This window comes from Anomaloglossus baeobatrachus, chromosome 9 (genome assembly GCF_048569485.1).
Source record: "Anomaloglossus baeobatrachus isolate aAnoBae1 chromosome 9, aAnoBae1.hap1, whole genome shotgun sequence".
Taxonomy (NCBI): Eukaryota; Metazoa; Chordata; class Amphibia; order Anura; family Aromobatidae; genus Anomaloglossus; species Anomaloglossus baeobatrachus.
In genome coordinates this window covers 51,296,944-51,314,091 of record NC_134361.1, presented here as the reverse complement: position 1 = coordinate 51,314,091, position 17,148 = coordinate 51,296,944, and the positions used below count along the sequence as shown (strand labels likewise).

Sequence of the window (17,148 nt, the reverse complement as noted above, 5' to 3'; positions counted from 1 at the left end):
AGTCAGTATGAAAAATTGGGAAAACTTTGAAAGTGTCCCCAAGTGCAGTGACAAAAACCATCAAACGCCACAAAGAAACTGGCTCACATGATGACCGCCCCAGGTAAGGAAGACCAAGAGTCACCTCTGCTGTGGAGGATAAGTTTATCCGAGTCACCAGCCTCAGAAATCGTAGGTTAACAGCAGCTCAGAATAGATACCAGGTCAATGCCACACAGAGTTCTAGCAGCAGACACATCTGTAGAACAACTGTTAAGAGGAGACTTTGTGCAGCAGGCCTTCATGGTAAAATAGCTGCTAGGCAACCACTGCTAAGGAAAGGCAACAAGTAGAAGAGACTTGTTTGGGCTAAAGAACACAAGGAATAGACATTAGATCAGTGGAAATCTGTGCTTTGGTCTGATGAGTCAAAATTTGAGATCTTTGGATCCAACCACCGTGTCTTTGTGCGACGCAGAAAAGGTGAACGGATGGACTCTACATGCCTGGTTCCCACTGTTAAGCATGGAGGAGGAGGTGTGATGGTGTGGGGGTGCTTTGCTGGTGAAATGGTTGGGAATTTATTCAAAATTGAAGGTATACTGAACCAGCATGGCTACCACAGCATCTTGCAGTGGCATGCTATTCCATCCGGTTTCTGTTTCGTTGGACCATCATTTATTTTTCAACAGGACAATGACCCCAAATACACCTCCAGGTTGTGTAAGGGCTATTTGACTAAGAAGGAGAGTGATGGGGTGCTATGCCAGATGACCTGGCCTCAACAATCACCAGACCTGAACCCAATCGAGATGGTTTGGGGTGAGCTAGACTTCAGAGGGAAGATAAAAGGGCCAACAAGTGCGAAGCATCTCTGGGAACGCATTCAAGACTGTTGGAAGACCATTTCCGGTGACTACCTCTTGAAGCTCATCAAGAGAATGCCAAGAGTGTGCAAAGCAGTAATCAAAGCAAAAGGTGGTTACTTTGAAGAACCTAGAATATAAGACATTTTCAGTTGTTTCACACTTTTTGTTAAGTATTTCATTCCACATGTTTTAATTCATAGTTTTGATGCCTTCAATGTGAATCTTCAATTTTCAGAGTCCTGAAAATAAAGAAAACTCTTTGAATGAGGTGTGTCCAAACTTTTAGTCTGTACTGTATATATTATATATATATATATATATATATATATATATATATATATATATATATATACACACACACACATATACACACAGACGCACACACACACACACACACACACACACACGACAATATAAAAAAAAAAAACCAAACATCTGTACTTTAATTTTTTTTCTTTTTTCATTTGGCATTAGAATAGAACAGGCAGACTCTCCTACGACAAAATTTTTATACTTTTTATTAGACATTAAATATATTATCTATTTCAAAGTAACAATTTAGTAATACATATGCAAGGTCATCTTATATTGAAGAAGATACCTCAAATAACAATGAAATACAAAGCAACATATTTCTTACAAGAACACCACTAGTAATTAAGACTGGAATGTATAATAATTTGTAAATGGTAAAATAATAGAAAGAAAAACCAGGATTTACGAAGGTCAAAATTGGAATTTTTAAGGGCACCATATTTTTTAACAAAAACTGTAAAATACGGAACCAAATATATCCCATAGTTCCCTTAATAAATATGTCCGGAAAACAAAAAAAAAAAAAATAGCGGTGTGCTAATTTAGTACATTTTCTGACGTATTCCAAGTGTATAAAAAGAAATAAAAAATAAAAAAACATGAGGAAAAAAAAAAGTGTCTTAATTTTTCAGGTTCAATCTTAAATTTGTGTTTTGGAAAAAATAAAAATCCTTTGGCAATGAATAATGTATTTTTTATTTTCCTAAAATGAAAATTTGTAAAAATAAAAAAAAAAATCTTTGTATGTAAACATGCCTGTAGACTAGAGACTGATGTGTGTACAGAAACATATGCATAGACACACACACAGACGAAATGCATTGAACCCGTTCCTTGAAAGGACGATCATTATTGTGAGATTAGTACGGGGTAATGGTTTTTGATGCGCTATTCAGATTTTTTTTGATTTTTTTTTACATTTTTTTTCTCCTTTTTGGTACAGTTAAAAACAGAATATTCACACTTTACACTTTTTTATGACTTTGAAAAAAAATCAAAATAAATAAAATACACAGATTATACGTTTGGGGAAAAAAACAAAAAGAAAGAAATGTACATTTTGTTTAGATTGCACCATGTAACTACTGGTAAAGAAAATTGCAATACACGTCTGTATAAAATATTTAGAAATGAAGTTATGCATGGAAATATTGATAGATAACTGACGAGAATCAGAAACGTATATGTAATGTTTAATATTCAGTATCGATGCTATACGTGAATACAAAACTGTCTCTAGTGTATGTTTTGCGCAACTGCAAAAAAAAAAATAGGATTGATCCAAAAAGGTACAAAACATACCTTACAATTAGGTTTTAACGCGACAATAATATCTACAATTTTTTTTATTTTTATTAATTGTAGAACAGTATTTATTTTATTTTTTAAATTTGAGATACAATTAACTTCGAGGAGTTTTAACACCAAATTAAAACCATACTATGATTTCTTGTCGTATGAAGACACAATTTTATAATTGATGTAAATTACGCTCGCACAGGAGAAAAACTGCACAAAACTATTCTAAATAAAAAAAAAAAAAAAAAATACATTGTGAGAAAAAAAAATCTCAAATATAAAGTGATGGAATGTAAATTTTTATATATATATATATATTTATATTTTCAGCATGATAATTTCTTACAAAAAAAAAAGAAAAAAAATAATCTTACATGTAAAAATATTTAGGTTAGTAGGTAACACATAATATGGGCATCTCATAAAAAAAACAAAAAAAAAACGTGCACTTCTATTTTATATTTTTTTTTGCCTTTTCTAAGGTTATAGACAGTATAAAAACATTTGCTCAGTTTGAGCCAAATAGTGTAACATTTATAATAAATGCACTTTTTTTTTTATCTCCTCCATAAAGACAAATCTGTGCTTTTTCAGAAAGTGCTGCAATAGATTCATGAGAAGCACAGAAATTACATTTTTTTTTTTTTTTTTTACCGTAACACAATTGCAAAGCAAGGTCAACGGATGAATACAGGTACGACGCCGGGGATATGCGGAAAGTGGGTTTGTAAGGCCTGTGTATATTGCAGTGGTAAAAGCATCACTAGGAATATCATTGACATATTGAAAACACAACATAATGGTATAATACTTCAATGTTGATTATACGAGTAATCCGCTAGGGCGATAGCAGCTAAAGCCATGCAAAACATTACCGAGACAACCAAATAGAAAAGACCCTAGGATTAGCATTAAACGGTCACATGTATCCTCTACACTTCGAGGAGATAGGTTCTTTCTCCACTAGACCAACTTTTTCAATACCAATTTTTGACAAACTAAGGGCATCTTAAAGATTACTGGCTCCAAATGAATGGATAGACCCCATTCTTACGACTATGGGCTCACACTGGCCATCAAAAAAAAAAAAAAAAAAGGCGATGTCCGGTATTGCAGTACAGTCACCTTCTCTAAATAGTAATACCAGATACAACCTATAAGGTGAGGCACCATTTCTGGGAAAAATAAAAAAAAGTAGACAATCCTTTTAAGAGACAGGCAAATATTGTAATTTCTATTCTTTATCATTAAAGATCCGGGGTGGCGGAAAACGTTCTTATGAAAAACGGACATTCATTGGTGTGCGACACTGAATGGATCACGGCCAATAGTGACAATTATTAGACTTGAAAGGACAAATCGAATAAAAACTACAAATCTCTATACATAAAATTATTTGGGATATATAGTGTAATATAGTTTATATTATTTCAATTTTTTTTATAACTATTTTCAGACAAAAAACACACACTAATTGCGAGTTAGCCAAGTTAGGCTATGCGAGGCACAAACAATGTAGCAAATGTTTATTTTTTTACCTAAAAATCGAGTCTAAAGCTACATTTACACTGCATGATTACCGGTAATGAGTGTTCCCAGGAACGCTCTTTTCTCAATAGTCACACATTATAAAAAGGCGACCAAACGAACAAGTGAAAGGGTCACCCGGCAAGCGAGTGAAACAACCTTTCATTAAAGATAATTGTTCTTAACAGCGCATCGTCCTGAGTAAGGGTATGTGCGCACGTCTGTGTTCTGCCGTGCCGAATCTTCCGCGAGGTTCTTGCGTTTTAGAAAGCAATCGAAAAGCTGCGCTCTGAATGCATTGTTGAATCCAGAATTCACGCATTCTGGATGCTTGCTCTACCATAAGACAGAGTGGGAAAAGCATCCGGAACGCACAAATGAAGTGACATGTTGCTTTTTATAACGCAGCGTTTTGGATCACAATTTCAGCATCCGAAACGCTGCTTTCTCAAACGCAACGTGCGGATGGATTATGCACAATCTTCAGAGATTGTGCTGGGGACGCAGGACGCATGCAGTTACGCTGCCGTTCTAAACGCAGCGTAAAAGCATGCAACATGCAGACGTGCGCACACAGCCTAAACGTGTGCTGCCGAGAACAATGGCAGCCTATATGCACAGGACCATCTATTACTGATTGTTTTGTGTACATGTACATGTTGAAGGGTTTTCTGGGCTGAGAAGAAAATTCTGCATGTACTATGTGACTACAGACTGCCGAAGTATGACAATGGGCACATTGTTAGGATTCCCATGTAATCCCCGTGGGGACAGTGTGTTGAATGTATACAATTTGTATATTTACAGCCATGTTCTCACTAGACTTTCCTCCGATACAGCCTTGGGAACTGAAGGAGAAGCAAGTTGACAAGTGACTAAGTATGCAATCGCCCACTCACATGGGGAATAGCGGAGAATAGACAGTGTGCACAATGTACATGATTTGGCTTTCTACGGTCAGCGGCGAATGCCTGCAGACTACTTAGCCTGGAAAACCCCTTTGAATAACCGTTGAACAGCAAGTCACTTGATACCGCCGGTTGGATGCTATAAATTCAGCTTAACAGTCAATAATCAAGAGTAAAAAAGTAATCAAATTATAACAGACAGTAGATAAAATCTACAATCAACCATTTCCCTTGTAAAGTTGACCCTACAGAGAAAAAAGTCTTGCCAGCACCAACAGCTAGTGGGGCAATCAATCAGTCTTTATACTTACAAAAGGCCTAATGACAGGTCCAACCCTTCACTTTTCCAAAGAAGTTTGTTGGCTGAACCCCAAAGCTGGTTGACCATCTATTAGGCTATGTGCCCATGTTGCGTTCTGTCCCTGCAGAAATTTCTGCAGCGATTTGAACAGCACATGTGCGCTTCAAATCGCTGCAGAAACAATCCTTACTGAAAAGCCAATTTCATGCATTCTGGATGCAGCCCCTCCCATAGACAGAGCGGGGGCTGCATGCAAAGCGCATGAAAGAAGTGACATGTCACTTCTTAGAACGCAGCGCTTCGGCAGTAGCCAAAGCGCTGTGTTCTAATACGCCACGTGGGCATGGATTAGGCACAATTTTCATAGATTGTGCTGGTGACGCAGGACGCATGCAGTTACGCTGCGGTGCAGAATGCAGCGTAACTGCATGAAAATACGCTACGTGGGCACAGAGCCTTAGGCGCGTCGCCAGACTCTCCATTATTGCCAGATGTTGTGGGATAAATGGGAAGACCAAATTATTCTTAGGTGAAAAAAGTCACAGCCTGATCTGTCCAGGAGCCGAATCCACTACATTTAATGGAGCCAAATTTTGCTCAATAATCCACTAAGGAAACAGAAATTTAGGTTTTTTTTACGCTTTTGTTTTTTTTCTTTCTTCTGTCAACATAGCCATATAGGAGGGCTTGTTTATTGCAGGGCGGGTTGTAGTTTTTACTGAAAAATGGGAAAGTAATTACAAAGGTAGTGAAATTGTGAAAATTCTCAATTCTTCCAATTTGTTATAGTAGCGTGTGTCCACGGGACAAAGATATATATTTACCGTATCAATTTTCCCAGTCTATTGTTTTTATGCCAATATGATTCTACAGGTCAGTTTATGTTTTACTAGAGCGGACTTTTCGGGACATGATGATACCGAATAGGTTTATTTTGTAATTTATTGTAAATGGGGGGAAAAAAATGGGGCAATTAAGATTTTTTTACTTTATTTAAAAACAATAGTTATTTTTTTAGTGCCCTTAGGGGATTTGAACTTGCAAATACTATATGCTGAAAAAGCACAGTATATAGGGAAATTGTGGTTCTCCTACAGAGCATAGCCTATGGTTGAGCTTCATTGGAGAACCAAGATGGCAGTATCCTTGTCAGAAGTATATAGATGTAGGCCTGGGGCAGCAGAATAATTAGTTAGGCTTGCCATCACCCATCACATATGTCTCCGAATATCAACCTCCATTGCTCTTATATCTACTGTCTGGAAGTATCTGTATACCTTTTCACGCTTGTTGTTTCTACAGTTTTTGTAGAATGTATATTGTTATATACGTTGCTTGCATGGTCCATGTGTAAATGATAAATCGTATTTCCCTGACAGTGTTTAAGTAGTCGGGAATTAAAATTCCACAACCAGAAAAGGGGGAAAACTGGTTACATAAAATTCACAATATCCACTGTATCACGTTTACAAGGCACCGTTGTCTATAAGGAATGATGTGCCCTGTGGAAGTAGCAATAGCTTACATTTCATATTTTTGGTGTCATGTCTAATACTGTATATTTAATTCTACCATATAAAAAGGCAACATGATCATGATTGTGTTGTCTACGGATCTCAATTAATAAACACGGCAGCTACGTCCCATAAAAATCAATAATATCCCACGATGGATCAGTTTTATTTACCTCACCAAAAAGGCATGGCAGACTACCTCTATAAAACCATTCTGGTATATAAATCTATAGTTTGAAGAAAAAAAAAATACAGTATGTACATTTAAAAATAAAATATACATTCAGAGCTTAACCGCCCAGCAAGAAAATACCAGTCAGGCTGCACATTACAACAAAACAAACTAGGCCGTGTTGCCCATGACAACCAGAGTTTGCTCTTATTTTTCTAGTGCTGTTTACAAAATGAAAGCTGAACTCTGGTTGCTAGAAGGTACAAGGCAACTTTTTCCTTAAGACATAAGGCCTAAAAATGTATTTTCAAACATAAAACCGCACGGAAAACAGAGCGCAGTTCCATTAGAAGTATCGATTACAGTGTTTTTCCAGAAAGTGCTTTCACAGTGATTTTAATATAAAAGAAAATCCACGAAAAGCTTTAAAGAGGTAGACAGATTTTTTTTTCCTCCTTTTTGGTCAGCCAAATAAAATGTAGTTGGTTTTATGGGATTTTTATCTCGCGCCTTCTTTGGTGCACGCCGCGTTTCATATCAGTCGCACAGTGTTCTATAGAGCCGTTGTCCTACCTAAGAAAATAGAGATATATTTCAATAAAATCACCTATATAATAAAATTCTGAATATATTTGTTGCATGAAACTAATGATTTTGTTTTTTTTCTATTTTTAAAATGGAGCCTTAACATTTACGCCCCAGTTATGTAGCGCAAGTTAAAAACGGACAGCGTGAAACACTTCATAGTGAAATGTCAGTGTCCAAATTTTACCTTATGTATTGACCCTCTGCTGCATTACTTGCAGTGTTTTTTGATGAAGACCCCCCATGCTTTAGTAATGCTGAACTAGTGGGGGTTTAATGTACCCTTCTGTTTCCTTAACCTCCTGAGGGGGGGTCGGTCACACGTTACACTCTCTCAAATTTGTTGACTAAGAACCAAGAAGTCCAGAGTACTCACTTATTTGTGCTTTCTGCTTGGCAATTAAAATGGTCTGTATGTAAGGAAAGACTTGTCAGTAGTGATGAGAGAGCACTACTATGCTTGGATGCTCGTACCGAGCAGTTTGAGGTTCGGATGGGTGCGACTCGAGTATCAGAGTACAATGGAAGTCAATGTTGAACTTTAGCATTTTTACCAAAAGAGTGCTCAGAAAAATGCTCGAGTTATCCATTGACTTCCATTATACTCGGCACTCGAGTCATGAGCATCCAACTGCTCGATACGAGTACCAAGCACCCAAGCATGGCAGTGCTCGCTCATCACTAATTACGACTACTGAGCATCCAAGCATGGTAGTGCCCGCTCATCACTAGTTACGACTACTAAGCACCCAAGCATGGTAGTGCCTGCTCCTCACTAGTTACGAGTACCGAGCATGGTAGTGCTCGCTCATCACTAGTTACGACTACTAAGCACCCAAGCATGGTAGTGCTCGCTCATCACTAGTTACAAGTACCGAGTATGGCAGTGCCCATTAAACACGCCTCGTCAATCATGGGGATGGTGGCGGTAAGAAGCTGATTGGGGACCAAGTACTATTCTTGGCTGTTGACAAATGCAATGCACAAAATAAAGTGATAACTAGAGACGATAAAAGATTTGCAGGATCCTGGTTCAGTGGCCAAGTTGGTACACCATGCCCTCCAACCAGAACACAGTGAACGTTCTCCTAACTGTCGATGCTTCCTCTACTCTACAGGCACAGCCCAAACAAAAACATGGCGCAGAGTCTGCAAACCAGGAAAAAGGTGCTGGGAACGTCACAGGAAGGAGGAGGTTCACAGTGTTCTTGTTGGTGGCCATGGTCTACAGACGTCACCGCTGGATCAGGGTCTTGCGACTCTTTCTTGCTCAAATCTACAGATTACAATACAAAAATTATAATCTATATATCTATCAAATCACAAAAATATCTTAAGACTTTGGTTCCAATGAGTTAAAAATGAATGGCCAATTATGGCTCAGCGTTAATATCTTACACATACTTGGGTGGTTCCTGAATTTGACATACCCTGTATAATGAGAGAATTTACCTTCTTCTCTCAGGTCACATAGGCTATATAGGATATTGTATATCAAAATTGTTCTTATATTATATGGGAAAACCAATGTACGTATAGCTACGGCAAAAGAGCTGTCACTCATAATAACCAACAATATTAACATTTTACCTCACCAGCGGCCACGATTTATAGCACATTTCCTTTCCGTACATATCTTTCCATCGTTTGTTTTTTTTTTAGATCCAGCTTTCCTGAAACAGAACTAGAACTCACTTTCCAAAGCTTTCCCCACTATAACTCCATTGACATAATCAGTGTGTCATTATCGAAACCTCAAAATCTTCCTAAAAGTCTCTTAACAATTCCATATGTTTCGTCAACAGAAACCATAAAGATGGAGGTCAAGACCATGTCTCCCCCGTATGAAACAGGATTTGGTTATTCTGCATTTACAAAAGCCCAATTCCTTATTTTCAACTTTTGATTACTTGCAATAGTAAATGCTGTGGAATTAAATGGCTGTATAAAAACATAACTGGAAAATAAAGATTAATGGGAATTATTTTATATGTCCACATAGGAAGTCTATGGATTGGTCAGATCATCCAGAAAACCATGCCCACAAGGATCTCCAGACTAAACAGGTCCAGTTGTAATAAAGAGAGGGCAACAAGGTTCCCCTCTATCTTTCTACTAAAACCGGTACTGGGGTCTACTTGACCTCGATATCAAAGGAGGATCTCGACTCCTGACTCTTTTGGTACAGCATATTAGGGGATACCTTTCAAGGGATTCAGACTTTCTCGCAGGAGTCTATAATTGATAAAATCCAAATCCAGCCCAACATATTTTTATGTCAGTTTTGGTCTACATTAATCGTTTCGGTTCCTTGCGAAAAATCATTGTTAACAGCAGCAAAAATAAAACTGCAGTAAAAAAAAAAACAAAACAAAAACCAGATGCACCCCAAAACATAGCATATATCCCTAAAATAAAAATATCTTTGTAGATGCCACCAAATTGTAATTCACAAAGGCGTCACTTATGACTTAAGATATGCTTCTCTTTGAAGGCCACAAGAGAGTGGAAAAACGGACACTTGAGTAAAAAAACATCACCCTTATATGAGCTACCATTTGCAAAGCTGAACATTTAAAAAGGGACACGCTTTTAAAGCAAATGGTCCAACACATAAACGAACAGCACCGTCTTGACCTTTAAAAGTGTATTAAGGCATTAAACACCATGGCCCTAGAAACACAGGAGTGAAGTTCCCTTTCTAAGAGTTTCATGATGTCTTATGTTCCACATACAGGAGGATTCTACTAACCCAGCCTCATGATGAATGAGCAGCAAGAATGGAAATGCACTTATATATAATACAATCATTTCCATCTATAAATTTAATTAAAATAATTAAACATAAATATTGAAAAAACAAATATTGTACGGATAATCTCAGGAACCAGGGCACTTAAAATCTACTTAATTACAAAGTACTGGATGACGACGGCAAAGAGGAAGGCCACGACAGCGAACATCATGAGGAGCAAGATGGCGAACTGCTCGTCGCTGAGAGGCTTCCTTTTGCTTTTTGTGGTCTCCAATGCAGCATTGACACACGGCAAATCCAACTCTGGTCTTTGAGATGAGAATGTGGTGCTCGGGCTGTAAGGGCCAAACAATTCTTGTAATCCATTGGAATCCTGGTATTGCCGTCCGGCACAAACTCGGAACCGGTATTCACAGTTTGTTTGAAAGTTTGCAAGAGTGAATGAGGTGTCTGTTCCTTTGTATACCTGGTGAGGAGAACAAAAGAACAGATGTTAGACTACAAAGATGTCCAGAGACACAAAAGGAGTATGAAATCCTACAAATATGCTGTTCAGAGCCGAAGTTTGGCACATATATATTGTGAAAGGTCCTGATATATGTACAGTGGAACCTTGATTTAAGACTAACTTGGTTTGAGAGCATTTTGCAAGACAAGCAAAGCTTTTTACAAACTTGTAACTTGGTTTAAGAGTAAAGCTAGGGTCACACGTAGCGACGCAGCAGCGATCACGACGACGACCTGACCTTATCAGGATCGCTGCTGTGTCGTTACATGGTCGCTGGTGAGCTGTAAAACAGGCAGATCTCACCAGCGACCAGTGACCAGCCCCCAGCCAGCAGCGACGCGTGGAAGCGATGCTGCGCTTGGTAACTAAGGTAAATATCGGGTAACCAAGCAAAGCCCTTTTGCTTAGCGCTGGCTCCCTGCACTCCTAGCCAGAGTACACATCGGGTTAATAAGCAAACCTTTGCTTATTTACCCGATGTGTACTCTGGCTACGCGTGCAGGGAGCCGGCACTGGCAGGCTGAGAGAGGTGGACGCTAGTAACTAAGGTAAATATCGGGTAACCAGCGAAGCACTTCGCTTGGTTACCCGATGTTTACCTTGGTTACAGCTTACCACAGGCTGCCAGAAGCAGTCTCCCTGCTCGCTTCAGTTCGTCGCTCTCTCGCTGTCACACACAGCAATGTGTGCTTCACAGCGGGAGAGCAACGTCCAAAAAATGAAGCAGGACATTCAGCAACGACCGGCGACCTCACAGTAGGGGCCAGGTTGTTGCTGGATGTCACACACAGCGACAGCGACGGGACGTCACTTCTACGTCACAGAAAAAGAAAATTTTGTTTACTTACCGTAAATTCTTTTTCTTATAGTTCCATAATGGGAGACCCAGACCATGGGTGTATAGCTTCTGCCTCCGGAGGACACACAAAGTACTACACTAAAAAGTGTAGCTCCTCCCTCCGAGCATATACACCCCCTGGATAACCAAATATAGCCAGTTTAGTGCAAAAGCTGAAGGAGGACAGCCACCCACAAGTAGAAATAGAGCAAGAACCGGAACAACTGGAGACTCTGTCTACAACAACAGCCGGTGAAAACACACATAACAAGAAAAACTGCCAACAGGCAACAGGGAGGGTGCTGGGTCTCCCATTACGGAACTATAAGAAAAAGAATTTACGGTAAGTAAACAAAATTCTCTTTTTCTTCATCGTTCCTAATGGGAGACCCAGACCACGGGACGTCTCAAAGCAGTCCATGGGTGGGAATAAACAGAAAACTGAGAAGTAGGCGAAACCTAACTTCACAAGTGGGCGACAGCCGCCTGAAGGATGCGTCTGCCCAAGCTCGCATCTGCCGAAGCATGAGCATGCACTTGGTAGTGCTTCGAAAAGGTATGCAGACTAGTCCAAGTGGCAGCCTGACAGACCTGCTGAGCCGTAGCCTGGTGCCTGAAAGCCCAAGAGGGGCCGACAGCTCTGGTCGAGTGTGCCTTGATCCCCGGCGGGGGAGGCACCTGAGTGGTCTGGTAGGCATCGGAAATGGCCGACCTAATCCAACGAGCTAGGGTCGGCTTAGAAGCAGAGAGGCCCTTACGCCGACCTGAAGTCAGCACAAAAAGAGAGGTGCACCGCCTAAGAGCAGCGGTGCGAGACACACAGATCCGGAGCGCCCGCACCAGATCCAGAGTATGCAACGCTTTTTCAAAGCGATGAACAGGAGCCGGACAAAAGGAAGGCAGGGAAATATCCTGGTTAAGGTGGAAAGGAGATACCACCTTAGGAAGAAAGTCCGGAGTCGGACGGAGAACCACCTTGTCTTGATGAAAAACCAAAAAAGGTGACTCGGAAGAGAGCGCAGCCAAATCAGAGACTCTCCTGAGGGAAGTTATGGCCACTAGAAAGACCACTTTCTGTGAAAGACGGGACAAAGAAACCTCCCTAAGTGGCTCAAAAGGGGGTTTCTGCAAGGCCGTGAGGACCAGATTAAGGTCCCAGGGATCCAAAGGCCGCCGATAAGGCGGAATGATGTGAGATGCGCCCTGCATGAAGGCGCGCACCTGAGCCAGCCGGGCGATACGCCGCTGGAACAATACTGACAGAGCCGAGACCTGTCCCTTGAGGGAATTGAGGGATAGTCCTAGCTGCAGACCGGACTGTAGAAAGGACAGGAGGGTCGGCAGGGAAAAAGGCCAAGGAGCATGGCCGGAAGAGCGACACCAGGACAGGAAAATCTTCCAAGTCCTGTGATAGATCTTGGCTGAGGAAGACTTACGGGCCCGAGTCATAGTGGAGATGACTTCAGGAGGGATACCAGAAGTCGTCAAGATCCAGGACTCAAGAGCCACGCCGTCAATCTGAGAGCCGCAGAATTCTGGCGGAAAAACGGACCTTGTGAGAGAAGGTCTGGACGGTCCGGAAGATGCCACGGCACCTCTACGGACAGATTGAGCAGGTCTGGGTACCAAGCTGGCCTGGGTCAGTCTGGAGCAATGAGTATGACCAGACGGCCCTCCATTCTGATCTTGCGCAGGACTCTGGGCAAGAGAGCTAGAGGGGGAAACACGTAAGACAGACGAAACTGGGACCAATCTTGAACCAGCGCGTCCGCTGCAAAGGCCTGAGGATCGTGGGAGCGAGCAACGTAAACCGGAACCTTGTTGTTGTGCCGGGATGCCATTAGATCCACTTCCGGAGTGCCCCACTTGCGGCAGATTGTCCGAAACACTGCCGGATGCAGAGCCCACTCGCCGCTGTCCACGGTTTGACGGCTGAGATAATCTGCCTCCCAGTTTTCCACGCCTGGGATGTGGACTGCGGATATGGTGGACTTGGAGTCCTCCGTCCACTGAAGGATGCGTTGAACCTCCAACATTGCCAGGCGGCTGCGTGTCCCCGCCCTGGTGATTGATGTAGGCAACCGCAGTCGCGTTGTCTGACTGGACTCGAATGTGCTTGCCCGCCAACAGATGGTGAAAGGCTAAGAGAGCTAGAAGCACAGCTCTGATTTCCAGCACATTGATCGAGAGGGCTGATTCGGACTGAGTCCAAGTGCCCTGCGCTCTGTGGTGGAGATATACTGCTCCCCAGCCGATTAGACTGGCATCCGTGGTGAGGATCACCCAGGACGGGGCCAGGAAGGAGCGTCCCTGAGACAGAGAGAGGGGCCGAAGCCACCACTGAAGGGAGCCCCTGGTCTGTGGGACAGAGCCACCAACCTGTGCAAGGAGTAAGTCCGCTTGTCCCAACAGCGGAGAATGTCCAGCTGCAGAGGACGCAGATGGAACTGGGCAAAGGGAACCGCTTCCATTGACGCCACAATCTGACCCAGCACCTACATTAGGTGCCTGATGGAGTGACGGCGAGACCTCAGCAAAGAGCGCACCGCCAGACGAAGGGACTGCTGTTTGACTAAGGGCAGCTTCACAAGTGCCGGCAAAGTCTCGAACTGCATCCCTAGGTACGTGAGACTCTGGGTCGGAGTCAGAGTGGACTTGGATAGATTGACAAGCCACCCGAACTGGACTAGAGTGGCGAGAGTGAGCGAGACACTCCGCTGACAGTCTGCACTGGATGAAGCCTTGACCAGAAGGTCGTCCAGGTAAGGAATCACTGCCAACCCCTGGAGGTGCAGAACCACAACCACTGCTGCCATGACCTAGGTGAATACTCGAGGGGCCGTGGCTAACCCGAAGGGGAGAGCCACGAATTGGAAATGTTCCTCTCCGATTGCAAAACGTAGCCAACGCTGGTGTGAAACTACAATTGGCACATGCAAATAGGCATCTCTGATGTCGATGGATGCTAGAAAATCTCCCTGGGTCATTGAGGCAATGACTGATCGCAGAGATTCCATGCGAAAGTGCCGCACCAGAACATGCTTGTTGAGAAGATTGAGATCCAGGATGGGCCGGAAGGAACCGTCCTTCTTGGGGACTAGGAAGAGATTTGAGTAGAAACCTCTGAACCGTTGCCGGGCGGGAACCGGTACAATTACTCCGTTGGCCTGCAAGGATGCCACGGCCTGAGAGAAGGCGGCGGCTTTGGAGCAGGGGGGAGTGGACAGAAAAAATCTGTTTGGCGGGCTGGAAGAGAATTCTATCCTGTAGCCGTGGGAGATGATATCCCGCACCCACTGATCGGAGATGTGTTGAAACCACACGTCGCCAAAGTGGGAGAGCCTGCCACCGACCAAGGGCGTTGCTGGCGCGGCCAGATAGTCAAGAGGAGGCTGCCTTAGTGGCAGCGGCTCCTGCGGTCTTCTGAGGACGCGGCTTCGTGCGCCAGCTGGGTTTTCTGTCCTTGGCTGAGTTAGTGGACGAGGCTGAGGGCTTAGATGATGACCAGTTAGAGGAACGAAAGGAACGAAACCTCGACTGGTTCCTGCCCTGGACAGGTTTCCTGGTTTTAGTTTGTGGCAAGGAAGTACTCTTCCCGCCAGTAGCTTCCTTAATAATTTCATCCAGTTGTTCGCCGAACAGCCGGGGCCCAGCAAATGGGAGCCCAGCAAGGAACTTCTTGGAAGAAGCGTCTGCTTTCCACTCTCGAAGCCACAAGGTCCTGCGGATAGCGAGGGAATTAGCGGAAGCCACCGCCGTGCGGTGAGAAGCCTCCAGAATGGCAGACATGGCATAGGATGAAAAGGCCGAAGCCAGGGAAGTTAAGGCAACCATTTCGGGCATAGAGTCCCTGGTGAGGGAATGCATCTCCTCCAGAGAAGCAGAGACGGCCTTAAGAGCCCACACTGCTGCAAAAGACGGGGAGAACGAGTACCCTGCCGCTTCATATACAGATTTGGCCAGAAGGTCAACCTGGCGGTCAGTGGAATCCTTAAGTGAGGTGCCATCAGCCACAGATACAACTGTCCGGGCTGAGATTCTAGACACCGGAGAATCTACCTTTGGTGAATGCGCCAACTCCTTGACCACCTCTGGTGGAAAGGGAAAACGGTCATCAGAACTACGCTTTGGGAAGCGTTTATCAGGACAGGCCCTGGGCTTGGTCACAGTGGCCTGAAAACTGGAGTGGTTAAAGAACACACTCCTTGCTCTCTTAGGTGAGGTAAACTGGTGTTTTTCTACCAGAGAGGGTTGTTCCTCTGATACTGGTGGATTGAGGTCCAGTACGGAATTAATGGACGCAATCAAATCACTAACATCTGCATCACCTTCGGTTAGATCAATGGGGCACATGGAGGTAGCGTCCGAGCCCACAGTAAAGGCATCCTCCTCGCCCTGCGATTCAGCTCGTGAATCAGAGCCGTGGGACGAGGAAGGAGAGGAGTCCCTGCGTCTCCGTTTAGGAGGACGGGGTCTAAGCTCTGTGAGCTCTGCTGAGCGAGCTGTAGCAGCAGAGGCGCCCTGAGAAGGGGGCTGATGCATGCTCAGCAGAGTCCGGGACAACTGTCCCATGGAGTCGGCAAAGGACTGGGAGATAGACTTAGAGAAGGATTCTACCCAAGCCGGGGGTTCAGCCACCGGAGCCGGAGCAGCCGGAGGGGCCACTGGGAGTGAGACTACAGGCTGACAGACCACCATGTTAGAGCAGGCATCACAATGTGGATATGTGCTCGGTTCAGGCAGTACGAGCTTACATGCAAAGCATATTGAGTACAGCCTTGCAGCCTTGCTCCTTGTGTGAGACATGCTGCTGAAGTGGGGGTTCTGAGCTAGAAGGGCCCCCAGAGAGTATATAAGCAGGTCCACAACCGGAGGTTGTGGCTTACCAGGCCGTTTGTGTGCCCTCCAGATCCCACAGGCCGGACCCCCAGAGAGATGCTGCAGGCAGCTCCGATCAGTGTGAGAACGCTGATAAAATGGCGCCGGACCGAGGAGAGGGGGCGGAGCCAGCTCTAAGAGCAGGAACTGGAGGGCAAATGAGGTATACAGGGGAGGGAATCTTTCCTCAGAGAGGAGTGTCCCTTCCCTGTGCCGAACAGCCGCTGGGCGGAGCCGCACTGTCCCTCTGCCTGATTGGCATGCAGGGGCAGTGAAAACAAAAGTAGGCCTCAGGCGAAGCCGGGGCCTAAATTTAACAATGCGGCCGGCGCGCAGGCACCATCGGCGCGGTTCTCCGGTGAAAACCAGAGAACCGGCCGGAAATGTCAACATAGTTACACAGCACACTCTCCCCAACAATAAAGTACAAGGGACCCCCCGATAACCACGTCTCATATACTTAGCTTGTGAGACGCAGGGCCAGGTCCCTGAGGGATGAGTGCTCCGTCTGGCAGGATCCAAAAGGGGCTGCGGATGGAGACCGGTCTCCTGCAAGGCAGGAAGAACCGTGCTGGCTCCCACTTCAAGCCAGAGCCCGAGGGGATGGTGAAGGAGCGCGGCATGAAGGGCTCCAGCCCTGAAATCAACCTTAACAACACCGCCGACACAGTGGGGTGAGAAGGGACATGCCGGGAGTCCA

At 44.0% G+C, this 17,148-nt stretch overlaps 1 protein-coding gene across 1 annotated transcript in view; it reads right to left on the bottom strand.

Annotated features, from left to right (window-relative positions):
* Nucleotides 1-1,408: 1,408 nt before the first annotated feature.
* Nucleotides 1,409-17,148, bottom strand: part of LOC142251165 (fibronectin type-III domain-containing protein 3A-like) — a 184,852-nt gene continuing 169,112 nt past the window's right edge. The window contains 1 exon segment of the mRNA XM_075323707.1: nt 1,409-10,690. Within this exon segment, the coding sequence (XP_075179822.1) occupies nt 10,373-10,690 (318 nt within the window). The 3' untranslated portion in view covers nt 1,409-10,372.